Source organism: Cnephaeus nilssonii (genome assembly GCF_951640355.1).
Source record: "Cnephaeus nilssonii genome assembly, chromosome: 2".
In the NCBI taxonomy this organism is placed as follows: Eukaryota; Metazoa; Chordata; class Mammalia; order Chiroptera; family Vespertilionidae; genus Cnephaeus; species Cnephaeus nilssonii.
In genome coordinates, this window is record NC_137073.1 from 27506281 (window position 1) to 27527732 (window position 21452).

Consider the following 21452-nt stretch of genomic DNA (forward strand, 5'->3'; position numbering starts at 1 on the left):
TCCTTAGGGCCTAGGAACAAGACTTAACCATCCTTGTATTCCCTCAAAACATCATATATAAAGTACACATTCAATAAATGTAAATTGAGTGAATATACTGATTTTTGAGGATTTAACATTGCCCTTATCATTTTAAGTACTAAGTCTCTATACTCCCACCAAGATTCAAGACTCACCACTCTCTGTAATAAACGAAGCTCTAACTCAGAAACCGAACTGTTAAACTGTGATGCAAATGAACACATTTGCTGACACCGTTTGATTAGTTCAAATAATGCAGCATCCAGGTTTAAGGCTTCAGCAGTTCTAGTTCGTAAACTCTCAAAATGAATGATATTGCTGCAGAGGAAAGTGACCTGTGAAGATGCAAAAGAAAGGAACCACCACAAGAAGTGGGGGGAAAAGGCAATTAATGACATGAAACAACACTACCTATTCATTTCCAGAATTCAGGAGCAAAATAGGTTCTGAGAATGTATCAATTATGACTCTTCTGAAACACAGACCTCATCCTTATAAATTATGGCTGTAAATAAGTGTACATTTTTGGTTGTTGATACAGTCAGGTGTAAGATGGCCCAAAGCACCTAAGTATAATTAAGTATATGCATCTCCTCCGTGATTGTTTTTACATAAAAAAATTTGTTCCAAGAGAAAATTGTTATCATATTCAGCTGCAATTTATACTATGTCCAAATTTCAATTTGGAATGTTCCCTTTCTGTTTCTACTCCTGCCTAACTTTACAATGAAGACCACAAAATGCTAACTAGATATTTGAAAATATTAAGTACATCTTTTAAGGTAGACAACAGTATTGTGATTGTGTTCTTAAATAGTTATTATCTTTACAGACACATACTGACATATTTACAGATAAAATTATATAATATGAGGGATTTCCATTAACAATGGGATGAGGAGGAGGAGTTAAGAAATAAGAGAGAAGCCCAGCTGGTGTGGCTCAGTGGTTGAGCATCAACCTATGAACCAGGAGATCATGGTTTGATTCAGGGCACATGCCCGGGTTTCCAGCTCAATCCCCAGTGGGGGACATGGAGGAGGCACCCAATCAATGATTCTCTCTTATCATTCATGTTTCTCTCTCCCTCCCTCCCTCTCCCTTCCTCTCTGAAATCAATAAAAAAAAAAAAATGTATATATATATTTTAAGAAAGAAAGAAGAAATAAAATAGGCCTTAAGTAGCCTCGTTTATGTGGCTTAGTGGATTGAGTGTTGCCCCAAGAGGTCACCGGTTCAATTCCCTGTCCGGGCACATGCCTAGTTGCAAGCTTGATCCCAGTAGGGGGTGGGCAGGAGGCAGCCAATCAATGTTTCTATCTCTCCCCCCCTCTCCATTCCTCTCTCTCTAAAATCAATAAAAACATGCATTTTTAAAAAGTAGGCCTTAAATTGATAATTTTAAATTTTGGTGATGGGTATATGGAATATTAGTCTAATTTTGAATCTGATTGAAAATTACATTAAGTTGGGTGTTTTTTTTTTGGTCCTCTGTCTCTCCACCCCCACTGATAACAAAGTTAATCCACCACACCTGGCAGAACACTTAATCACCACCCCAGGCAGAACACTAGGCCATAAGACATTTTATTGCCATCTGGAAAATACAATATGTAAATCTTTAGAGCACCTTAGGTAAATGTGGAATTAAACTCTCTATTTTCCAACAGAGGCTGCTAGGATACGTCCAATAAGGATCCAGGGAAATAACTGGCTGTGAGTTCAGCCTAAGGAATGTTGTCCCCACCCATAGCCTTTATTGGTCTTTCTTCCCAGAGCTTTGACAAGATACCCCTAGTTATTTAACACTTAACTTCCAATCAGTTACATAATCTTGCAACTGAAAACAAAGATGGCATACATGAATCACAATACCTGACTTGCTCTTTGGCTCTCCTTAAGGACAAGATTTCTTCTTTCGGCTATTGTTGCTTCAAAATCTTGTAGTACAGGTGCCAATGCAGGGTTGGCACCACCTGCCCACTTGAGTCGCTGTTCAATACTTGCTTCAAGTGCTGCTAGTTTTTCCTATAAAAACCCAGGAGAATCTCAGTGAATATTTGACACTCTCAACTTCCTGTCTGTTGAGCATTTTATATAAATATGAGAGATTCAAAACAAGCAAGATGAGGCTTATGCAATTTAGAAAACATCTTTAACAGTCACCTTTGGAATTAATCTTGATTTTACTTTGAATGTTTAAAGCTCAACATGTCTGGGGAAGTAAGAACTGGCTTTCAGTTTATTGCTTAAAATTTGCAAAACAAGTTTCATTTTCATTTTCAGTCTTTTAAAAATTTTTTTCATTCATTTTATTTTAAGTAGTTATATATCCTTTTTTTTTTTTCTAATTTTATTTCAGAGAGGAAGTGAGAGGGAGAGAGATAGAAACAGCAATGATGAGAGAGGATCATTGATCGGTTGCCTCCTGCACGCCCCCTACTGGGGATCTAGCCTGCAACCTGGGCATGTGCCCTTGATCGGAATCAAACCCGGGACCCTTCAGTCCCCAGGCCGACATTCTATCCACTGAACCAAACCAGCCAGAGCTCATTTTTAGTCTTTAAAACAAAAGACCTGCTACTCCAAATTCCTACTGCACTATTTGTGCTTTCTATAAGAAAATCCATTGTACTTTTGAAAAATAAAAAAAATTCTGTTCCACAAATTCAAAAGTTTTAAAATAATGGTAAAAATCTATCCAGACTATTATGGCAAGGAAGGTGTTATATAACAAAGTTATTTCATTATTTATTCAACATTTCATGAGGAAGAATTCGCATTCTTTCTTTTGCCTGCTTCTCTCCCTCTCCCTCTCCCTCTCCCTCCCCCTCACTCCTCCTCACTCCTCCTCTCTGTCTCACAAACACACACACCTCCAAAATCAGGGGGGAAAAAGGGCAAGAGTTTACTCTCCTAAGTTGAAAAGTAGGACTAATATGCCAAAGAGAAGAGGTGAGCTCTTCAAAGAAGTGAGTTCCAGGAAATATTCATTAAAAATTTTAAAAATATTACAGTAGTGATTATACTTATTTTATCTTATTTACAAAAATAGTAAAATGTTAGTTATTACTGAGTAAATGAGGTATAAGGATACACAACGTGTGTGTGTGTGTGTGTGTGTGTGTGTGTGTGTATAACTATCATCAAGACCAGTTTCTTGTATTTAAAAAAGGGAGTTGAGATTAAATATGTAGCTAAGAAATACAATCAATAATAGTTTGGAAAAATGTTCTCCTAGATATAATAAGCTAGATAAAATTTCTTATATGTACTTCAGAAAACAAATTAGGTATTCAAATTTTTCCAATCACCAAGGTTCCCTTAATATATAGATGCATAGTAATCATCAAATTTATTAAAATCACATTAATTAGCATAACCAATGGACATGGACACTGCGGTGGTGGAGACTTGTCCTGGGGGAAAGGAGTGCCCGGGGAGGGCTCAACTGAGGGAAAAAAGAAGACATCCTATATAATAAAGAGGTAATATGCAAATTGATCCTCATGCCCTCGCACAAGATAGCCACCCCCATGTGGTCAAAGAAGGCCACCACAAGATGGCCGGCAGGGAAGGGCAGTTGGGGGTGACCGGGCCGGCAGGGGAGGGCAGTTGGGGGCAATTAGGCCAGCAGGGGAGCAATTAGGCATTGATAAGGCTGGCAGGCAGGTGAGCGGTTAGGAGCCAGCAGTCCTGGATTGTGAGAGGGATGTCCCAGATTGGAGGGTGCAGGCTGGGCTGAGGGACACCCACCCAACCAGTGCACAAATTTCATGCACACACACACACACACACACATGTGTGGATGTACCTGATCTACTAGTGCCTAGCATATCTATATATATAAAGGGCCAGGGTTGTAACATCCAAAATGACTGAAGGCTTGACTGAACGCCAGGCTGCGTGCACAGCAGGCGAGCAGGCTGAACTGCTGACCTCTCGGAGAGGGAGAGGGAGAGAGAGGTGGAGCTGATCAGCAGCAGCAGCCAAGCCTCTCTCTCTCCCAGAGATCAGCAGTTCAGCCTGCTCACCAGCAGCCTGGGGCGGCTCCTGATCAGCCCTGCCTCTAAGATCAGGCCTGGAAGATAGGCCCGGAGATGCTGACTGGCATAGAAACCGACCAATCAGAACCAAATCTGGATGAATTGCGAGGAGACAATGGCTGCTTAGGAGGTGGAGCTTTTGACGCTGACTGGCATAGAAACCAACCAATAAGAATCTACTCTGGGTGAACGGCGAAGGCAGAACCTAAGGTGGGAGGTGAGGAGGGCTTTTAAGGGCAACAGCTGTTTGGTGTAAGGTGTAAGAAAGTGATTCAATTTTTTAATGACCAGTTTGTCAATATAGTGCATATGGCTGGCTATCAGTTAAGATACAGGGGTTATGTGTTTTTGTCTGCCAAGAGCATCTCCTCCTGCTGAAAAAGGCTTTCCCCCCCATTTAAGCAATCCTATCCTATATAATCTATCTATACTAATAAAAGGGTAATATGCTAATTAGACCAGGTCGACCGGCCATCTTCCAGACGTCCGACTTCCTTCTGGACAAAGCCATGGTGGTGAGGGCCAAGGCAGAGGCAGTTAGGGGCGATCAGGCAGGCAGAGGTAGTTAGTGGTGATCAGGCCAGCAGGGGAGAGCAGTTAGGGGAGAGATCAGGCCAGCTGGGGAGAGCAGTTAGGGGCGAGATCAGGCCGGCAGGGGAGGGCAGTTAGGGGCAATCAGGCAGACAGGGGGGCAAGGTAGGGGCAATCACAGAGGGGTTGGGGAGATCAGGCCAGCAGGCAGAGGTGTTAGGGGCAATCAGGCAGGCATGTGGTTAGGAGCCAGTCATCCCAGATTGTGAGAGGGATGTCCGACTGCCAGCAGGTGTCCCAGATTGGAGAGGGTGCAGGCCGGGCTGAGGAACGGGACCCCTGTGCATGAATTTCGTGTACCGGACCTCTAGTATGTAATACTTTAAACAATAAAAAACAAAACAAACCTGAAACATTTAGGATGTCTCTGTCTCAAAATATACCGCTACTATAAGATTCAATTATCTTGGAGGGTAAGAAAAAAAAAAGCATAAGCTAAAAATAAAAGTGATACATGCATAACCCATGGACAATAGGGTTGTGGAGGCCTGGGGTAGGGGACAGGGGCAAACTATAAGGGATCAATGGGAGTAAAAAGGGGACATATATAATACTTGCAACAACCAAGGTTTTTAAAAAGAAATAAAAATATATATATAAATGAGAAGGGAGGGCCATGCTTCTGTAGCTTAGAAGCCAAGAATAAGGATATAGATATATTAAACAACACAGCACTATTACTTCATTTCATCACAGTCTAGGTTATTCTTAAAAGTGAGATGTGCTGTAAGGAAGATCTGACAAAAACACACCTGAACTGCTGCAATGGAAGTTTCAATTTGGCTCAGAGTATGGAGTTTCTTTTTCATGCTGGTTAGGATGGCAGACCGAGGGGGAGGTGTGACTGACATGGCTTGTGGTCTGTTGATAAGGAGATCTTCATGCTGCCACTGTTCAAAGAAAAAGAAATGTAAAACGTTTAGATAAACATTTAAGGGGAGCAGTGTTGAGACTGAAAGGGAAGACAGAGAAACCCAGCTGCAGCAAAGTGGGGTGGGTAGGAAGAGTAATAGAAGAAACATTACAAAAGGACCATACCAGGTACAGAATGCTTGATAAATTTCTTGGATCAGTGATTTGCAACACTGAAATAGCAATTTTGAAGATAGTTACTATTCTATGTAAAAGACTAGTACACAATCCCCCCACCTGAAAGATAATCTCCAGTTAAGAAGCTGCAACAAGTGTGGTGGTGGGGAGGGTTGTCCAGCATGGAAGCTAGCCAAGTGACCAAAAGAATTAATGCAGCAGTAACAAAAGAAAGAATTCTCAAAACAGAGAACCCAGAAGTGAGAAAAAGGAGTGGGCAACTGTTGAAGAGAGGATGAAGTCATCTTGTATGTGGTAAGGGTGGCCCAAGAAGGCCCAGGGGATGTTTGGGCAACAATTTAAAAGCTATGCATTATGATTAGAGTTTAAATTGTGTTCAGATACAACTGAAAGGACTTTTACAATGTTTTCCATACAGTTGTTAATTTTTAAGGGAATAAACTCCAAATGTATAAAACAATAAAATTTTTCAGCATTACATTTTTTAGAAGTTAAAAAACATTTCAAAAACACATCCCAATGTGCTACAGGGACTGCTAATAAGTGCAATTTCTTAATTCAAATAAATTACTTTTCTTAACTTATGAACTAAGAAAACAGCCAACAATAAAACTGCGAGGAGAAGGAAATATGCCGGGTTCCATGCACTGAGCTGAAACCACCAATTCCATTTTTGGGAAGCAGCTTCAATATAAATGGTACAAAGTAAATATTATTTGTGCCAAAACAGATTCCAGGACAATGTAGTACCCAAATATTACTCTGTGCACAACTTGTTTGAAGCTATTGACAATATTGAAGACTATATTTGGAAGGAAAAAAAAAGGAGGGGAGGGGAGAAAAGTATCTACAATTTTTACTGTGCTTGGTGTCTTAAATAGATTTTTATTTTTATTGATTTCAGAGAGGAAAGGAGAGCGAGAAAAAGATAGAAACATCAATGATGAGATAGAATCATTGACTGGCTGCCTCCTGCATGCCCCCCACCGAGGACTGAGCCCAAAACCTGCGCATGCGCCCTGACCGAGAATCAAACCGTGACCGAATGAGCCACGCCAGCCAGACATGCTAAATTCAAGTTCATAAACCTGAATCCAAATCCACTTCAACCCTAAAGCCTGTTCTAGTCATACTGCCCCTAAATAAGCAAAGACAAGCACAGGCTTCTAAAAGCAATTCCCAGATGAGACAGATTTATGCACAAAGCTGTTGTCACATCAGAGCATCAGGGAAATGGAAGTAACTTTAGAAAGAACCTTTAGATGTTAAACAATACAGGAGGCATATCCACATAACAAACAAAAGCAACCATCAGAAATTATTTTTACAAGTAATAATGACATAGATAATACTAACCTTTACAACACTGACAGAAACCAATTCAAAGGACATAAATGTAAATGCAAAATTATCTCAACTATATAAAAAAGAAACAAGAATAATTGAAAAACACCAAAATACTAAAGCTGGGTTTGCTCTTGGCTGGCACAGTTCAGGAGGCTTAAGAAGTTCTCTATATTGTTTTATATTAGCTCCCCCAGTTTTTCAAATTCCTACATTGAGGGACAACACATTATAAAAAACAAAACAAAACCCTACCTGAAACATGGCAATATGTAGCTGAACACGCTGCAGGCTTGTCTTACAAGAGGAAATACTGGTTTCCAACCTGCGCACCAAGTCATGCTTCTTCCACGCAGTGTCATAGGAACTTGCTAACACAGTTGCCCTGTTCATGACCAACTGAGAGAACTTTCCAACCTGGATGTTGTGCTCCACAGCTTTCTTACACAGATCATCCACAGAAACTTTGCTTTCAGCACCAAAATCCTTTGCCTCCACTTGAGCAATGATGTCCACACCGAGAGCGCTGATGAAACTGCAAAGCGTGAGTCCCAGGGCTTGGTTCGGCAGTCCAATCAAGAGGTGTCTCACAAAGTCAGCTGTGAATGCCTTTATAGGCTTGGCCATCTGGTCTTCACTGAAGCAAGAGTTTCTAAAAAGGGTTTTCACATTAACAATCTGTACAGGCCCATTTACAGCATTCTGATCTTCCAGTGAACTTGATCCTAAAAAAAAAGGAAATTGTCTAAAAGTATTTCATGCAATACTAAAATAAGGTAATAATGCTGCTTATTTAAAAACGTAAGATCTTATGAGTGTATAATTAAATTAAGCCTACTCCATCCCACTCCCTTACAAAAAAACATAACTAAACCCAGCATGTTTAAATGTGAAATATTACCTGACAAAGTTTTAGAAAAGGTACCACAGAGCCTGAAAAACTCCTTAATTGTCTGTAGTCTTTTGAGAAAGAAAATCTCTTCTAGCACCTGCCGGTGATTATCATCATCAAAAAAATTGACTTGGGTACTTCGGGCTTCCCTTATAATGTCGATTTTTCGCCAAGCTACAGGAATTTCCATCTTGTTTAACTATATAAATGGAAAAACAAAAACAAACAAAAAAACTTCATCTCTCCACTTTTCCAACACTGAACAACTACTTTGATGCATTTGCATTGCTCATAAAACCAAGTCAACATTTACCTTTTCAACTAATAAGCCAAAAGCAGTCTCAACTTGGGCAAACATGCCATCAAATGCTACCAAAAGCATCTGGCCAGCTGACATTTTTGGTGTCTCATCAACTGAACCATTTCTTGGTTGGATTAATTCACCATATTGAGCATGAAGTACTCTACAGAGAAAATACAGGGGGTTAAAACTCTCAGTAAAGAGCAATACATTTGGGGAAAACACAAATGATCAACAAGTCTCACAGCAGTATGCAGTCTAGAAAAAAAGTCTTTAACAATTATTCACGTGATTAAATTTTATGTAAACATGAATTATGACAATTTAAAAAAGACCTATAAAAAACATTAGTCTCACACTGCACACAGAATGTGAAATAATACAAACCCCCAATATTAAAACAAAAAAAGTCAAGAACCCCAAAATTCCTAAGTTGGTGGATCTAGCAAACACTGTCAAGTATGCTCACATTACTGTGACAGTAGAGCCAACTATGGACCATAAACTGAAATACGTGCCATTTATCACTATTGAGCTGACATGTTTGTGCTATAACAATTATGTTCATTTTTTTCTGCATAGTAAAACAACTACAAAGAAACATGAGAAAACAGAAAAATACTGAATGCAGGAGAACAGGAAACATTAAGGAATTATTGTTATTTTTGCTGAAATAATGGCACCAAGATTAAGAAAACAAGTTTATGTTTTACATATATATTTCCTGCAGTATTTAAGAATGCAAAAATATTTGCTTCAAAAAAATTGGGGTGGTACAACTTAAATACGGTTGACCAGGTACAGATAATTACTGATGGTGTTAAGATGGGAGTCCATTATATTATTCTCTCAACTGTCTTATATCTTTGAATTTCCCCTTAGGAAAGAAGTGTGATGGGACAATTCATTTCTATTCTCTCAATTATATTTTCTGGAATGAACATCAGAATGCCAAAGAATGAGGTCTTGAGTCACCAGGAATAAAGGGGTGTGGGGCTTAGCTTTGGGTATAGTGCATGGCTAGAGGTACTGCCTAATCTCTACAGATTCCAAAGTCTAATTGTTTTTCTGGATTTAAGAGCTAAGAAATACAGTGTTCAATATCCAAAGCAAACTTATAAAATTTAAGCTAACTTACAAGTACTGTTCTGAATTGGGGTGTATACTCCATTAGCTAAGTGAACTGGCTCAGATGCTTCCATGGAGTTCTAAGGGCTGACTTAAAAAATATTCACACTCCACTTTGTGCTGTGTGCGGGTATGGTGAAACTACAGCACTAGGAGGATATATGAAGGTATCTGAAAAAACTGCATGGAAGACCAGCCAGTGTGGCTCAGAGGCTGAGCGTCAACCTATGAACCAGGAAGTTGGGGTTCAATTCCCAGTCAGGGCACATGGCCGGGTTGCAGGCTCCATCCTCAATAGGGGGCGTGCAAGAGGCAGCTGATCAATAATTCTCATCACTGATGTTTCTCTCTCTCTTTCCCCCTCTCTGAAATCAATAAAAAAAAAATTTAAAAATAAAACAGCAAGGAACTACACACATAAAAGTGCTTACGTTACTGGTGAAATCTTTTTTTTTAAATATATTTTATTGATTTTTTACAGAGAGGAAGGGAGAGGGATAGAGAGTTAGAAACATCAATGAGAGAGAAACATTGATCAGCTGCCTCCTGCACACCTCCTACTGGGGATGTGCCCGCAACCAAGGTACATGCCCTTGACCGGAATCGAACCTGGGACCCTTCAGTATGCAGGCTGAAGCTCTATCTACTGAGCCAAACCGGTTAGGGCTACTGGTGAAATCTTAGTAAGTTCTGGGTACTGTCCCGGTATCATCTGCATGGTGTTACTATTGTACTATAGGTATGCAAGATGCTAATATTGGAGGAGAGATGAAGCATACACAAGACCTCCCTGCCCACATTTTTTTTTTATAACTTCCTGTGACTATAATTATTTTCAAATAAAAGGTCTTTAAAATGACATGTGTATATGCATTAAGAAGTAATTATACCTGTTCCAAAAGTTAAAAGTAAACTTACAGTAAAATAAGAGCTCAAAATGCTTATCTGGCTTCCCCATCTATTTCAGAAGAAAACAGAGCACTTGCCTTGCAACATCGATGTAATGAGCATGTGTTTCTTCCTCGAGCCCCATAGCTGCATTTCTTAAATAGGCTTGAAGAGATTCAACTAGAGTCTGCAGGGGAACGCCATCAGTTGTCTGTTCAATAAGACTGTCCAGTTCCTGAAGCATACTTTCTAATGTGTATTCTCCTTTCATTAAACATCTCAATGCTTCTGGAAATATGATTTGCCGGAAATTTGAATTTAATTCCTATAAATATGTAAGAAGTATAATTTAACATTTTCTGAGTTTAGATAAGTGACATACTTAGAGACTTAATGCCATAATTTAAGAACAAACTTGATGCAAACGTAACTAAGTTACAGATATAAACCTCACACTTATCTTTAAGTGACTGCTTAAACAATATTAAAAGGGAAGTCAAATTGCTTTTCTGAAGTAGAGATGAGAAGTACAAAATTCTAAAATTTAAGCTAATGTAAGTGTTCACCTGAAGTGAGGTGTATACTCCATTAGCTAAGTGAACTGCCTCTGATGCTTCCATGGGGTTCGGAATGTCTAAGTCCTGTGGCACCAGGTGGCACTGCTTCAGTAACTGAACCAGACAGGTGACGTTTCCGCTCATACTGCAGAGCTCTTCCAAGAACCAGGCTCCATCCCGAGAAGTCAGGTCGACCAGCTGCTCTCCAGCACTCGAAGCTGCACCTTCCATCATCAGGTTACGCCTAAATGTGATAAATATTTGTACAGTGAAACTGACTTAGCTACACTCACCCACAAATGAGGATAACTCAAAATCTAAAAGGAAATAAGCAGATGTAACATTGGGCAAGACTAATGAAAGTAAAAAAATACCTCAAGCTTCAGACTAAACAAAAGACTCATAAAATCTCAATATGCATCAGTTTCCAAGATGACAAAATGATCTCGACATGAGGTTAGTTACTCACCTTGTGAGGGTACAAAGGGCAGAAATAATAACACTTGCTAGACTTAAAGAACCTTCTTCTCCATTCTCATGAAGGAACACTTTAATGCAACGTTCAATTTCTTTCAACTGATCTTCACAAACGGGCACAGTGACAGCTTCCTGCTTCAAGCGTTCCACTTGTCTAATAAGTCTGCTGTTTATGTCTGCTGCGTACCGCTGCAGGGTCATTTCAGTGGCGGTGATGAACTGACACACTGTTGGGGGTGGTTGAGGAGCATACTGCATTTCATATCTACATAAAAATAGAAAGAGGTGCTTGTTATCATATAACCACTCCCTGCTTATAAATAAGTTTATGGTTTATAAAATACTATATATTGAATGTTACATTTGATACTCAAACCTTGAAGAGTAGGAATCATTACTTCCATTTTATAGATAGAAAAAGTCTCGAGAGCCAAAATAACATCCCAAGATGACTTATTGGTAAGTGACAGAATCAATGTTTCAGTTCAGCTCTCTTTACCCTGATCACACCCCTCTTACACTGGGATACATTTTAATACATTAGAAAGACCCACCGTTTTGTACGGGAAAACATGACCTCAAATCCTCTTAAAATCAAGACAAAAGTGACTGCAGACAAATCCCATTTATCAATCTTTTCTTTCAAGAAAAATTAAATACTCTGCAATTAAATAATTGAACGCTTTTTTCTAAACCCAACAAGCAGTAAAGAAAATGAAGTGCTATAAACTTACTTCCTGTAGAGTTCTTGACAGCGCTCTATTGTGGTGTTGCAGATGAGCTCTTCCATCCAGGTCTTCCACTGTTCAATTCGATGCTTCTGAAATATGGCCTTTGGATACTGCAGCGCCACCGTGGCGTAGTGATGCAGCTGCTCCAGACAACCTCGGAGCACTGAGCGCCTCTGCTGCAGCAGCGCGCCAACCTCTCCCTCCAGCTGCTCGCACTGACTAATCAAGTGGGCCTGGCCAGCGTTCTGCAGAAAGGCTGTTGCTGGTACATAGCTTGGAGGACCTTGGAGTAAAAGTAATTAATAATCGATTGAAACCATTTCAAATCAGCAGTCACTGCAAGGGAGCACAAACCAGACCGCAGACATAAAGACACAATTACAAAACTCACATGCTCACATGTGTTATCTAAAAAAGTCAACTCATACCAAGGTCCATTTGTGTGCTTATCTCCTGAAGCAAACTTGCAAGTTGTGTGGCCTCTAAATTATTGAATGCAGCCTGATAATGTGTTATCCACTGTTCAAATTCATTCAGCTTCACCTGGATTGCTTCTTGGACAGCCCTTTGCTGAGTCTGTAGTTGGGTGTGTTCAGAATACCTAATAGAAGGGAAAAAATATTTAAATTACTTTCTGTTATTTCTTCTATGTACTTCCATAACCCTGATTTTGCTCATACTTGGACTGCCTTGTAAGCTCCTTTTCAATCTTGAGGGCACTGTTCAAATGTTGCTTACTTCTCTGGTTTATCCTGACCCCACAGTTCTTCCCAACTATACTCCTATACTCAGATTTTTTTTAAAAAGCCTTAAAAAAAATAAAAAAAATAAAAAAATTTATATATTTCTGTTGATTTCAGAGAGGAAGGGAGAGGGAGAGAGAGAGACAGAAACATCAATGATGAGAGAGAATCATGTATCGGCCACCCCCCTGCACGCCCCAACTGGGGATTGAACCCGCAACCCAGGCATGTGCCCTTGACCGGAATAGAACCTGGGAACCTTCAGTCCGCAATCCGACACTCTATCCACTGAGCCAAACCAGACAGGACTATACTCACAACATTTTAAGCAAAATTCTACCACATCAGCCAGATTCTGAGTTATTTAAAGGTTAAAAAAAGACTGATGTGCCTGGCCAGTGTAGCTCAGTGGTTGAGCACTAACCTATGAACCAGGAGGTCACAGTTCCTGGTTGCAGGCTACATCCCCAGTAGGGGGCGTGTAGAGGACAGCCAATCAATGATTCTCTCTCATCATTGATATTTCTCTCTCTCCCTCTTCCTTCCTCTCTGAAATCAATAATATGTATGTGTCTAAATATACATATATGTATATGCATGTATACATATATACACATACACACACATATACATATGGGCCACATGCAGTGTCTGGAACTTGCATATTCAACACTGAGCACCCGCTCTCTGCAAGGTTCATTCACTTAGATCACTCTAATTTAATGCCTAAAAAACTCAGAGAAGTAGATGAAATCATTGTCAATGTACAAATGAATAAAGATTCAGATACAAAGTGTAGAGAAAAAAGTAAAACCCAGGTTTTTCTGAAGCCCAGTTCAGTGTTCTAACCACTATGCACACTTACCCTTAACAATTATTCAAACATTTAAGGTAAATATAATAAAGCAAAAAAAAAAAAATTAAGTGAATTCTTATTAACACTTTGAAACTGCAATCCTTGAAAAACTTTTGTCATTTGTGAGTTGCTGTAATAAGTCTAATTTGACAGTATTTACACAAATATGCAAATTCTCCTTAAAGGCATATATTTGGAAATGAGTTCAACACTGTTTTAAACCTGTGTTGCAGAGTGTGAGAAGGATGATCCACTCCTTCAGCTCCTTCCAGAAACTCTATTTCTTCCAGCAGCTTGCCCTGCAGTTTTTCCACATCTGTCAATTGCTCTTGCAAGCTTAGGTATTCGTCTAAGCTGCTGTCCAGCTTGGGAAGCACAACCAGCATCTCATCCCTATTCTTAAACCAGTTCACCTGTGAAAGGTATTATGGTTAGGAAGATTCTTATAGGGTCAACTATGAGACATGATGATGTCTCTCAAAGGAATCATGCTAGAAGGATATCTTGCACAAATTATTCTATTTAAATCTCAACAAAACCCTGAGGGGGTGATGGCATCACCCATATTTCACAACGATAACGAAAGTGTCCACGTTCACAAAGCCACAAAGTGAGACTCAATTCTACTATCCCATACAGTTACTGTCACATCATACAAAACAAGAGTAGCATCACTGGCTACGAGGATATTAAAACCAAGAACAAAGGGAGGCTATCCAATTAAAGAACACTTAAAATAGGCATTGGCAAACACATTTCAACCTATTTAAAAAGATAAAAATTTTCACATCATTGTGTGTCTTTGTATTTCCTAATAAAAAGACATCAAATTGCCCTGTTTCACTGCCATTTCAATATTATACATTACAACCTTGCAAAAAAATTTTTTAGAAAAAGTTTTACTTAACTTTTTTATGGATATGTTAACTCTATTAACAAAAAGATAACAATGACTTATCACTGGCTTCACCTTAATTTCAGCTACTCTGGAAGAAAAGAGGCTTCGGGTGATCTCCCGTTCCATCTCTCTCTTGCTCTGCTTGCTCTCAGCCTGCTGGCCACCTCCACCATAGACAGCACCGGCGAACCCAGCCTCGCCCCCAGCCGTCCAGTCCACCAGGGGGTCATACACAAAGGCCTCCAGCAACGTCAGCAGAGTCTCTCTGCCACGCCGCATTATGTGTAAAACCTGTTTTCAGAAGAGTTTAAGTTTTGCCATAAGTTTCCTCATGAAAATGTAGTTTTTCATGCCACATGATTTGTTAATTTAAGAGGTATAAGAGAAAACAGCATACCTGCTCACATGAAAGCCTAAAAACACCTTCTACTCCAGTTACACCCAGTGCTGTTTCAATGTTCTGTGTCATCCGAAAAGGTACTTTCTCAGGAACGCGAAGGCTTTTACCTTGAAAAGACAAATGATATTTTTGTCCGTTCAACAAAAAAAAATTTGACCCTCATTAATAAATGTAAAGTCCAAATTAAATTTACCTTTTTCAAAGCAAACATTGTAATCTATGTGAACAACCTCTCCAGTTGTCATGTCTATGAGAACATTATCCAAATGTCTATCTCCAAGGCCAATTATGTACCCGACCATAGACATGACTGCAGTAGATCTGGCATAAGACTAAAGAAGAAGGGGTGGGGAAATAAGAAAAAAGAATTAGCAAATTTTCTTCCAACATGGACCAATGCTCTAAAATTCACAAAATTCCATGATCCTACTCCTTTGTTTCTAAATAAATAGCTAGTGCTCCTCAGGGCTGCTATGCATGGTCACAGAAGGCTCTGCACTGAGAAGCTGCACACAACACGATGGTCCTCATTGGTCCTGCTTAAGTGATAACAGAATGCTAGGGGAGCCGGCCTAAGCCGGCAGTTGGACATACCCCGAGGGGTCCCACAGGCTAGGCTGAGGGAAACCCTCCACAGTGCATGAATGTCGTGCACCAGGACGCTTGTATCTTATAAGATTCAAATATAGGTCTCAAACTACTAAGTCTGGAGGAAAGCAGGGAGGAAGGGGAGGGTGAACCAGACAGACAGGAGAAGACAGGAAGCAGGCAAAAGAAACAATACTGATTAAAATAAAAAACAAAAACATACCTGTGTGACTCTCCACCATTCATCAGGTGTAGTGCAAGATGACCAAAGCTCTTTAGCGAGGAGATTTGGGGGGGTGGCTTCCATTAACTCTTCTAACACTGCCTTCATCACATGAAGAGGCCAATCCCGTCGGGACACATCCAGACTAAGTCCAACTGCTTTTAAAGCGGGGCCAATTTTACTGTAATAAAGTTCACTAGGACGGGGCACAATTCCAGGATTCTGAGGGGTTTGGTAGGAATCTTGGGCCTGTAAAAAAATATTTTAAAAGAAAAGATCAACTTTATTTAAATAAAGGTAAAAAATTACTTTGAATGCAAAATAGTATTTTTAAAACTGTTTTTTTTCTGTGGCATTCTCCACCCACCCAAGTGAATCTCATGTACCAAAGAGCCAATTCTTCTGGACTATGCATCTTTCTTACAATCTAATATCTTTCTCAAAATTAGGTACTACACCTACTACTATTATTACTTTATTAAAAAGTTGGTCTACTGTTATATTTTCTTCAAGTTCAAGTCAAGCTCAACATCCTACTTACATTCTTCTCTGTAACGTATAATTCTGTTTAGACTTTATCATTTATATATATATATATTTCATTTTCATCAGCATGACAATCAATAAAAAATTGATTGCCCATCTCTGTTTCCCATATCTAAGTTACCTTTCAATAATTGTTCTACAGCCTCCTATGCCTACTTTATAGTTTGATTCCTTTCAAATTCTTGCTCCTTCCCATACCTACCAATCATGAGGTTGAGACTGTATAAAATCTATCTTTATATCCATAGCACTTAGTACTACTGTTCCTGGCATATACTACGCACTAAGATACTTAGCTAAAATATATTCTAAATAAAATTCCTAGTCTAAATCAAGGTATAAATTTCACAGGTACAAAACAGTGACTAACTCTAAAGTTGTTTCTTACTATTTAAAAGAACCTGGGTCAAAGCTATCTATTATTTACAAATTTAATTTAAAAGACCCTAGAAAACATCTAGAGTAAGCCTAACAAAAAGCACTTAAGATGTGAATTATCAAGTTACTAAGTATTAACCACACTATCATCCTACCTCCCTATATTTGTCTAGAAGATTAACCCAATGTCATTATTTCTATCACAACTTATTTTTATAAAATGTCCCTCAAGCCGAAACCGGTTTGGCTCAGTAGATAGAGCGTCGGCCTTTGGACTGAAAGGTCCCAGGTTCGATTCCGGTCAAGGGCATGTACCTTGGTTGCGGGCACATCCCCAGTAGGGGGTGTGCAGGAGGCAGCTGATCGATGTTTCTCTCTCATCGATGTTTCTAATTCTCTATCCCTCTCCCTTCCTCTCTGTAAAAAATCAATAAAATATATATTTTTTAAAAAAATGTCCCTCAAAAACACTTTCCTAGGTACCTCAAATCTGTTCCTTCTTTAACTTACAAACTTACAAAAATGCCCCAGTGCAGTAAAGCCTAGAAATATTTCACATATAACAGCAGCAACTAATATAGTTGTTTAGGCACATTCAAATAAAAGGAGACGTATACTTGAATTTTTATCAACCTTTTGTGCTTGTAAGGCAGCTTCCCGTTGTTGCCATCGTTTGTAAAGACCAAACAAGGGTGTGGCTCCATCCACCCACTGGATCAGCCCTGACCGTGTTCCTAGTGGTGTTACAGAATAGTGCCGAGCGTGGAAACGGGGTGTTTCCTGGCGATTGATTGTAGCAAACATAGTATTCACGATAGACAGGAATTGCATTATTCTCTCATCCAGATGTAAATCCTCCAATCCTGTGGAAACAAAATTAAAGCAGCTAGTATAGGTGACCAAATGGGATAAAGTACAATAGGACAGGTTGGAAATATACCACATTTTTGTGTCCTTCTCAATTAGCAATAGCACTCAATAAATGACAGCCAAGGAGGCACACTGCGAGCTTTAGAGAACATTCAGTTTGGTCATAAGATATTAGATACTATCATTATTAGCTGCACCTCAGTTGTTCTGCTTATACAAATTCATAAGCAGAGAGAGTGGGACTGAAAATTTTTACTCCTCAGCACCCAACTATTTCCATTCAAAATCACACAAGAGACAGGATACTCCTATTTATGACATAGAAATTAACCTGAAACAACTTTCTTCTACCACACACGCACAGAAAGCATTAATAATCAAACTAATACTCTTCTTTTATATCTCACCTTTGAAAAGATAAGGATAGCTCTTCCCATCTGACCCCAGAAAGAGAAGTTTTTTTGGCTTGGTTTTGGTAGGTAAGATTGTGATGGTTCCGCCCACACTGTGGATTGTGACAGTGTCTCTGGCTGAGACTTCTCCAGGAAGAGCAATTTCAGTGTTAGTCATGGCAGCCAGCCACGGGCTGATTTCTTCAAGACGCAAGATGTAACTTGCACGTTTCTGTGCTCTCTGTTGCAAACTCAGCATTATCTACAAGATGGGAAAAACAAGTTTAAATTATCATTATGACCCCTATTTTCTTCCACATTTAATCTGGCATAAAAGTAACCTTGAAATACCAATACAAATACCTCTTGCTCTAGTAGTTCCTACATTTAATTTGTTCTTACATGGTTGGGTATTCCTAGGAGGGAAAACACTGCTGTAATGGTATGCTCTAGGTGGTTTTTACTTTGTTCAAACCCTTTCTCCTCCAATCCAAATAAGCAATGAAAGCACCGCAGATGGAAGGAAACCACTGCTGTGATCACAAGGGCCTGTAGATGCATTCTCCATTGCTTATGCTATGTCAATGCCAAATCAAATCAATTCAGTCCTTGCAATAGAATAAAAGATGTAGCCAGTATTGGCTGTCAGATGGACACATCTTTAGGAAGCCACTTGAAAAGTTGGTAACAATTCAGAGCTCTGATCACTTGAAATATGCAGCAATATACCATAATCCCTTCTAATAACTGACAGGGAATGTGTCACATGAATAGTTGTGTTCCTACTTGTAGCTAACTCAATAATCTGCATCCGAATTAATGGATTGCAGGCTCTGCTTTCATGTAAAAGACTTTTAAAATCAATCCTTAGCATGTCGTTGTTCATAAAAGAAAAAAGACAACTGGAAAACTCGTAAGTTCCCACGGACAGAACAATGGATAAACTGTGGTATTTCCCCATAATAGATCAATATTCAGCTGCACACAAAACATGAATGAATCATGATGAAAACAAAACAAAAACCCTAAGGCTATTTCAACAATAATGGAAGTAGTAAGTACAGACACATATATGCCATATAATCTCAATTATATAAACTTAAAAAGAGGCAAAAACTAAATAATACACCATTTAGAAATGATCAATAAACAAGAACTACTTTTTTAAAAGCAGAAATCAATTAGTTAAAAATTCAGAACAGCTCAGCAGGTGTGGCTCAATGATTGAATGTAGAGCCATGAACCAAGAGGTCACGGTTGATTCCCAGTCGGGGCACATGCCCGGGTTGCGAGCTCGATCCCTAGTAGGGGGCATGCAAGAGGCAGCCAATCAATGATTCTCTCCCATTATTGATGTTTCTATCTATCTCTGCCTCTCCTTTCCTCTCTGAAATCAATAAAAACATTTTTTTAAAAATTCAGAACAGTGGCTGCATAGAGGAAGATAGCATTAGGGAGGGACATGTGAGACTTGTAAAAAGTTGTATTTCTTTAGCTAATTCTATGTTTTTAGGTGCACTACAGAAAAAAGGGAAGGGAGACACAAAGTTCCATCTTTCATGTTGGTGTTGTCTTGTTGCTTCTAGCTATTTCCTTCCAATTTAGCAGCTTGCATTTACTAAAATTAGGTGGACTTTTTGTTTCTACCCTGTACCTTTTAATAGTTTTCTCATTACTAAAGTAAGGAAATTAGATAGAGACAATAAAGGTAACCCATACAGAAAGAAAGGACAAGAAAAAAAAAACACAAGAAAAAGCTACAAGGTGCCCTAGCCGGTTTAGCTCAGTGGATAGAGCATCAGCCCGAGGACTGAAGGGTCCCAGGCTGAATTCCAGTCAAGAGCACAACTTAGGTTGCAGGTTGATCCCTGTATGAGAGGCAACCAATCGATGTCTCATTGTCTCTCCCCGCTCCACTCTCTCTAAAAATCAATGGGAAAAAATCCTCGAGTAAGGGAAGAGGAGAGGGAAGGGGAGGAGAGGGAAGGGGAGGTAAGGGGCTGGAAGGGGAGGAAGAAGCACTACAAGGTAATAAATAGGCTCCCCCAACTGATAGTGCTATTGCTGGAAAAGTTAAAAACCAAAGAAAATATAGAATTAAGGGAATGAAAACCTAAAAGGATTCTCAAATATTTGAATATATTAATCATCTCCAAATGGTCTACACAGAATTGATTTCAAAAACAGTGACTTAGAAAAACTATACAGGTAAAAGATTAAATTTCTTAATCTTCCATGAGAATATCACAGGCAATCAATATTCAGCTCAAGGCCAGAGCCCTATTCTTAGCTAATTTTAATTCTTCCTTGGTGCAAACCTTTGTAAGATGAAAGTCTGCCACCCTAGGCCCACTCAAAATAAAGAAAACACCTTTCTCTATATTTCTTATAAGTAACTGGTCACAGGCTGCTTTCCATGGGCTTACAAAATCTTCTCTTGTGTTCCCAGTAAGAAAAGTCCCCTTATTTAAATTTTCTATCTCACATAAAGGACTTCCCATTTTAGAAACATTCTTGAGATTTCTCAGTACCTCTTTAAATGGAATCCAGCTGCTTCCAGGTTTTGCAGGGTTCAATGGTGTCTTCAGTTTTTCTAGGGCATTTTCAATGGCATCACCATAGTTATCCTGAAACCACTTTTCATGAGGTGTTTCCGCAGGGGCCGCCGTGATGCTCCTTACATGCTCCAAAGCAAACACAATAGGCTTCATCAGAGCTGTGTGCTTCTCCCGCATGATTGCAATTTTCTCTTCTCTGACCAGGAAGACACAGAGTTTGATACAAATAAGGAACAATTTAAATATATCAAGTTTAAGTAAACAGTATAAAAGAATAAGAAAAAATAAAGTATTAAAATATTAGCAAAGTGCCCAGCAGATGTGGCTCAGTGGCTGAGCATTGACCCTGTAGCTAAGTAAGAGATCATGGTTTGATTCCCGGTCAGGGTACAGGCCCCGGTTGCAGGCTCGATCCCCAGTAGGGGGTTGTGCAGAAGGCAGCTGATCGATGTGTTCCTCTCCCATGGATGTTTCTATCCCTCTCCCTTCTTCTCTCTCTAAAAATCAATAAAAACATATGAAAAAAAAAATATATATATATATATATATTAGTAAAGTAACGTCTGACATGACATTGTAACAAATACAGCACATTAACAAAAAAATCCAGCACATAAAAGAGGCAGCTTCCCTTTGCAACAATAGGTGCTGGGAAACTGGATACCCAATTGCAAAAGAACGAAGCTGAACCCTTACCTTACACTATATGCAAACAAAACAAAACAAAACCTCAAAATGAATCAATTACCTTAAGAGCTAAGACTTTCAAAAGAAAACACAGGGAAAAGGCTTCTTGACACTGGACTTGACAATGACTTCTTTGATATGGCACAAAGCACGGGTAAGAAAAAATAGGTAAACGGACTACATCAAAATTAAAAACTTATATGTACATCAGGCAATGGCCAGGTAGCTCAGTTGGTTAGAGCATCATCCCAATATGCCAAGGTTTGCATGTTCAATTCCCAGGCAGG

General features: G+C 39.3%; 1 protein-coding gene across 3 annotated transcripts in view; it reads right to left on the reverse strand.

Moving 5' to 3' along the window:
- Nucleotides 1-21452, reverse strand: part of SMG1 (SMG1 nonsense mediated mRNA decay associated PI3K related kinase) — a 112422-nt gene that overhangs the window by 10313 nt on the left and 80657 nt on the right. For all 3 annotated transcript variants that reach the window (XM_079794605.1, XM_079794606.1, XM_079794607.1), the window contains 19 exons: nucleotides 20452-20674; nucleotides 17936-18182; nucleotides 17292-17521; nucleotides 15735-15983; nucleotides 15117-15255; nucleotides 14921-15030; nucleotides 14596-14814; nucleotides 13848-14038; nucleotides 12455-12627; nucleotides 12030-12309; nucleotides 11288-11560; nucleotides 10828-11062; nucleotides 10360-10586; nucleotides 8258-8408; nucleotides 7954-8143; nucleotides 7308-7777; nucleotides 5411-5548; nucleotides 1897-2049; nucleotides 177-356 (listed from right to left, as the gene is read on the reverse strand). In XM_079794605.1, the coding sequence (XP_079650731.1) occupies nucleotides 177-356; nucleotides 1897-2049; nucleotides 5411-5548; nucleotides 7308-7777; nucleotides 7954-8143; nucleotides 8258-8408; nucleotides 10360-10586; nucleotides 10828-11062; nucleotides 11288-11560; nucleotides 12030-12309; nucleotides 12455-12627; nucleotides 13848-14038; nucleotides 14596-14814; nucleotides 14921-15030; nucleotides 15117-15255; nucleotides 15735-15983; nucleotides 17292-17521; nucleotides 17936-18182; nucleotides 20452-20674 (4078 nt within the window). The remainder of the gene's footprint in view (nucleotides 1-176; nucleotides 357-1896; nucleotides 2050-5410; nucleotides 5549-7307; nucleotides 7778-7953; nucleotides 8144-8257; nucleotides 8409-10359; nucleotides 10587-10827; nucleotides 11063-11287; nucleotides 11561-12029; nucleotides 12310-12454; nucleotides 12628-13847; nucleotides 14039-14595; nucleotides 14815-14920; nucleotides 15031-15116; nucleotides 15256-15734; nucleotides 15984-17291; nucleotides 17522-17935; nucleotides 18183-20451; nucleotides 20675-21452) is intronic.